This window comes from Octopus bimaculoides, chromosome 3, assembly GCF_001194135.2.
Source record: "Octopus bimaculoides isolate UCB-OBI-ISO-001 chromosome 3, ASM119413v2, whole genome shotgun sequence".
Taxonomy (NCBI): Eukaryota; Metazoa; Mollusca; class Cephalopoda; order Octopoda; family Octopodidae; genus Octopus; species Octopus bimaculoides.
The window spans coordinates 38543301-38549092 of record NC_068983.1 but is presented as its reverse complement, the minus strand read 5'-3'; the positions used below and the strand labels follow the sequence as shown (position 1 = coordinate 38549092).

Sequence of the window (5792 nt, the reverse complement as noted above, 5' to 3'; positions counted from 1 at the left end):
GTGGCACATGAGATGCACCATTTTGAGCGTGGCCGTTGCCAGTACCGCCTGACTGGCTCCCGTAGGATTTTCGAGTGAGATCGTTGCCAGTGCCCCTGGACTGGCTTGTGCGGGTGGCACATAAAAGACACCATTTCGAGCGTGGCCGTTTTCGTGCGGGTGACACGTAAAAGCACCCACTACACTCTCTGAGTGGTTGGCGTTAGGAAGGGCATCCAGCTGTAGAAACTCTGCCAAATTAGATTGGAGCCTGGTGTTGCCATCCGGTTTCACCAGTCCTCAGTCAAATCGTCCAACCCATGCTAGCATGGAAAGCGGACGTTAAACGATGATGATGATGATGATGATGATGATATGCATGCATGCATATATTATCGGCCACACATACAGAGTGAATGTGTTTTATTTAAATGTTCTTTTGCTATGGGATAACATCCAGGGTAAGCTCCCTATACAATGCCGAGTGTGCATACACTATGTATTGACAATTAAGAAGTCCCTTAACCCCTTGGGGGGGTCATTGGGGGTGCTGCAGCCATGAAGTGTATCTAGGGCGAGAAAGCCTGGCAGAGCCCATCCCCCTCCAGGCTCAACTCATTTCTACAGCTGAGTGGACTGGAGCAACCTGCAATGAAGTGTTTTGCTCAAGAACGCAACACATCGCCCGGTCCAGGAATCGAAACCACAATCCTTAAAGTCCTGAACCCGACACCCTAACCACTAAGCCATGTGCCTCCACTATGTATGTGTGATTGATAATGTTTACCTTAGTAGAACTGTTTTTAATTAGTAAATTAATTTTCTTTCAAGCATGCTATGCTGCAACACATCATCAAACAAACTTCACCCTATTTGCATATAAGTCACAGACCAGCGATTCATTTCATTTCAAGGTGACCCAAGTGCACTATATTGATAAGCCACAATAATGGTATCTACCATTTTCGATTAGTTTAGAGTGAGTTGTCTCACCTGGTCTGGGACACTTGGTGTTCTTTAACACTCAGTGTCATGTAGGGAGCTCTCCTTGGACACTATCCCACAGCAAATGGGCATTTAAACAAAACACATACATTATGTATGTGTGACTGATAAAGATTATATTACTAGCACTGCTTTAAATTTGTAATTTAATATGCACAGACATACACAATGGGCTTCTTTCAGTTTTTGTTGACCAAATCCACCCACAAGGCTTTGGTAAGACTAGGATGAGAGTAAAAAAACACTTGCCCTAACTGTTGCATAGTGAGATTGAACCCAAAACAGTGTGGTTAGGAAGTGAACTTCTCAACCACACAACCATGCCTGAAGTATTATAATTTCCTCACTTTCAGAGTCAGTCCTGACTTTTGGGAATGTACTTTATTATATTAACCGTCTAAGCAATTTCACTAAAATGGACATTGTTAAATGGAAATAATCAGTGTAAAATGAACAACTCATTGAGTAGGGATCAGAAAATAATATAACTTACTAATATCATATGCCAGGATTTCTCTCTGCAAGGTTTGTATGAAAATGGTATTAACAACAGCAGCAGCATATATCATGTTAAAGATATTGTCAGGTACAACCTGTGTAGAGCTGGTAACCAGAAGAAAAGAGAATGTTTATGTAAATAAAATGATCTGGAGAACAATGTTGTGTTTGTATGTGTGTATTTGTGTATATGTATACAGGGTGGCCCAAAAGTAAGTTTACAGTTATGGCGTAGGCACTTTAAATTTCTTTTAAAACATTTTATTACATTTAAATTTCTATCTTACAATTAATTAAATAAGCATATAATGATGGTTTCATATTCTTTTATAATTAAGATCTAAATGGTTAATATATGAATGCGAAAGAGATAGTTTTGAATAACTGTAAACCTACTTTTGGGCCACCCTGTATATATATATATATATAATTGAATATTCTAAACCTTCAATAATAAAACTAACGATAAATTTTTATAGTAATTAATGCAAAAAGAAATAAATAATGATAATAATAAATGCGTAATGATAATAACAATAAAAAAAAACTAATTAATAAAAGAGAATTAAAAAAAATATATTGAAACCTTTGAGTAAAAGTATTATCTTTTTGAGAGAGAGTTACTTCACAGAGGACACTGGTATCATCTTTCTGGAGGCAATACATGAGAATTGTATCACTGATACCCAAAACTGTGTGTACCGATAATGGAAATGTTCCATAGTTTTCTACTGGTCTGAAAAACAAGAGGAAATTATAATCATGATTATTATTGTGTTTGTTTGTTCATTTGTTTGTCTGTGGACAAGATATCTCAAGAACTGCTGAATGGATTCAGATGAAATTTTCAGGGATGTTTAACCTCATGACTGGCATGAACTGATTAGATTTCTGGATTATTTTTCCGCCTATTTTACTTAATTTTTGAGAGGGGTCGGGTTCATTTTTGATATTCTTGTTTGTGAGAGCAGTCGAGTTTATTTCAGATATTCTCATTTTAAAAATCATCTCTGGCTAATCATTGAGAGGAAGTTGCTGTTGCCTTATTATTGAATGAGAGAGCAGTGCATGCCATCAAAGTAACACTGGGGAGCAAATATACGAAGCCCAATATAGTCACCATGACTACCTGTATAAGGGTACACCAGGCACATGCATCAAAACCATGTGCACGCGACATAGTGACCTCATATCAAGATTAACAGTGCATGGCCTTGCAGGTGGGGCCCAGTTAGAATTTTCTTCAGGTCAAGTAGCCCATCTTGCTCAAAAGGTCCCTGAATAAGGGTTGTTTAAGGGTGTTGGATGAAACATTAATGTGTCCAGTGGTGAATTATCCAAACCCCAAAGAATTCCTCTCAATACATTCCCCACTACTTCTGCTCGTGATCAGAGATGTATATATTGTCAGCCACTAAGGAACATGCTCAACAGGTTAAGGTCAAACAACTGACAAGCAAATCTGTGATATTGAGCAGAATATTTGCTGCATCCCATCTTTTATACCAAGACCAAACAATGTACATATTAATCCTATAGGCACAAGGGCTGAGATTTGGTGGGGAGAAGGGAGGAGGAAAGGGGCTGGTTGATTACATTGACCCTTGTGCTCAACTGGTCCCAGAGTGTGATGCAATATGTAATAAAATTTACTTACTCAAATGAGCCTAATAAGCAAGGAAGAGGACATTTTATACTAAATTCTTTGCCTCCACATATTTCAACAGCTGATTTATCGGTTGATTCAACTAAAAAATAAATAAATAAATAAATAAATAAATAAATAAAAAGGTTTAATGATTATAAATAAAATCAAATTTTGAAAAAACTCCAGTGGAAAGTGTTGTAGGTTTGTCTGTGGTCAATTGCTATGATATATTTCAAAGTGGAGTTATTTCAATACTGGAGTCAAGCCAAAAGTTATTGTTAGAAAAATTACAATTGAAATTTTATTGTCTGAGGAGAGTCATTCTCTTTTAGTGCCTTATTTAACACACACACTGGTTCAGTTTCCACTCATTTACTTATTTTTTTGAAAATATCCGTTGCGTCTTGCAACCTTTTCAATAGTCATTGACTCTGACTATTGAAAAGGTTGCAAGATACAACGAAAATTTTAGAAAAAATAAAAAAGTAAATGAGTGGAAAATGAACCGGTGAGTGTGTTAAATAAGGCACTAAAAGAGAATGACTCCTCTCAGATACAATAAAAGATGCTTCAACACGCGAATTCACATAAAGAATCTTGCAAACCAAATACAAAAATGAGATACAATTGAAATATTATACAGAAAGGATACATTATAAAGAAATAAACACAGACAGTTTGAATTACCATGTGTAAAAATCTCGTGGAGAAGGCTACTAGTAACAGCTGCCATCATAGAAGGAAAAAACAAAAAAAAAACACTAGATGATGTAGTCACATGATGTATTGTTTGACAAAAAAAAAAAGACAGGGCTGTCACAGTTAGAATGGCTTTAATCATTGCTCTATGGACCTATGATTAAACAACTCCTCGCCACCACCAACACTGCAGCCATCATCACTATCATTATCATCATCACCACCCAACATCCATGTTCCATGCTGGCATGGGTTGAATGGTTTGACAGGTTGCAGGGGCTGTGTTGGGGTCCAATGTCTTCTTTGGCATAGTTTCTATGTATATCATCATTATCATCATCGTTTAACATCCATCTTCTATGCATGCATGGGTAAGACAGTTGACTGGAGCTGGCCAGGTAGGAAAACTACTCTATGCTACTGTATCTGTTTTTGGCAGGGATTTTACGGCCATATGCCCTTCCTAACACCAGCCACTCTGCAGAATGGGCTCAGTGCTTTTTATATGGCACTAGCACAGGCGAGGTTAGTTTTGACATGATTTTTACAGCTGGATGCCCTTCTATACACCAACCACCCCATAGAGTGGACTCAGTGCTTTTTATGTGGCACCAGCACAGGGAAGGTCAGTTTTGGCATGGTTTTTACAGCTGGATGCCCTTTCAAATGCCAACCACATTACAGTGTGGACTGGATGCTTTTAATGTGGCACCAGCACTGGCAGGGTAACTAAGTAACTCACAAGACAAGGAATTGTGAGAGGGGCAGGAGCATTTGAGGAGAGAAACTTGTGTCAGAGGATGAAAGGTTAGAAATAGAATGTGACAAAGAGACAGAAGCAGGTGTCTTGCCACAATAGGGGGGGGGGGGGAGGAATTAGAGGATGCTTTTTTTGTGTGCTGTAGGCACATTGTGTGTGTGTGTGTATACACGTTTGTCTCCTTAACATAGGAAAATAACTTACTATTGTTTTCATGATAAGTAAACAATGCAATCACTCCATTGTCTAAAAGAACACCGATATCAGCTGTGGGCATACCATAGTTATTCAATGGTGATGATGGAAAAAAGAACACCTGGTTGGCAGGAGCAGGAAGTAGTAATTTGTAGGTATACATAGGAGGTGGTACCACCTGTAGTGCCATGGGTGTTACCAAAATCTGAGCTACAAAAGAAATATAAGATTTAAAATAAATTTTCAGTTTTCGTTCGAGAGAAAATAAAATTTAAAGCTTCAAATCGTTCAACATTAAAAAATTCAAACCATATTCTTAGTTAATTATTAATGAGATGAAATACTTGTCTAAACCATACAAGCATGAAAAAATGGAAGTAAATATGATATGATAAAAAAAAACAAAAAAAAAAACATACCTCCATCAATGACAGCCACAACACTATCATCACTGACTACAGTGTTCCAGTACCATGAGTAATGCATATAGCAGCCATCTGAAGTGACAATATGCAGCTTGTATGCTTGTTCAGGGTCCCATAGAAGAGCTGCAACTTCCTTCTCTTTGGCTGGATCAAAGACTAAACTCTGTTTTAGGTACCAGTGATAATTGTTAACTGTCCATAACTGGACTTGAGGAGAAAATTTGCAAAGAAAAAAAAACAGAAAAAAAGGTTAAATATAATTTCATGGCAATATATTGTACAAATTAAAAACAAATATGTAATAGTTGTATGCTGTCAACTTAATGTGACAGTCCCCTGAAGGGAATAATACTACTGTTGGTTAGACCTAAGAAGCTGCACCGCTTCCTGTCGGCCTTGACACATTTCCTGTGTCCTTATGTGTCCACAATTCTCTTGTCTTTATGTAACCATAAGGACACAGGAAATGTGTTAAGGCTGACAGGAAGTGTTGCAGCTTCCTAGGTCTAACCAACAGTAGTATTATTCCCTTCAGTGGACTGTCACATCAAGTTGACAGCATACAACTCGCATCACTACTGCA

At 37.7% G+C, this 5792-nt stretch overlaps 1 protein-coding gene across 1 annotated transcript in view; it reads right to left on the bottom strand.

Annotated features, from left to right (window-relative positions):
- The window catches only part of LOC106875593 (putative elongator complex protein 1), a 64369-nt gene that overhangs the window by 38526 nt on the left and 20051 nt on the right, over nucleotides 1–5792 (bottom strand). Inside the window, exons 11-15 of the mRNA XM_014923810.2 lie at nucleotides 5204–5416; nucleotides 4794–4994; nucleotides 3140–3230; nucleotides 2069–2218; nucleotides 1478–1587 (exon numbers count right to left, since the gene is read on the bottom strand). Coding sequence (XP_014779296.1) covers nucleotides 1478–1587; nucleotides 2069–2218; nucleotides 3140–3230; nucleotides 4794–4994; nucleotides 5204–5416 — 765 coding nt within the window. The remainder of the gene's footprint in view (nucleotides 1–1477; nucleotides 1588–2068; nucleotides 2219–3139; nucleotides 3231–4793; nucleotides 4995–5203; nucleotides 5417–5792) is intronic.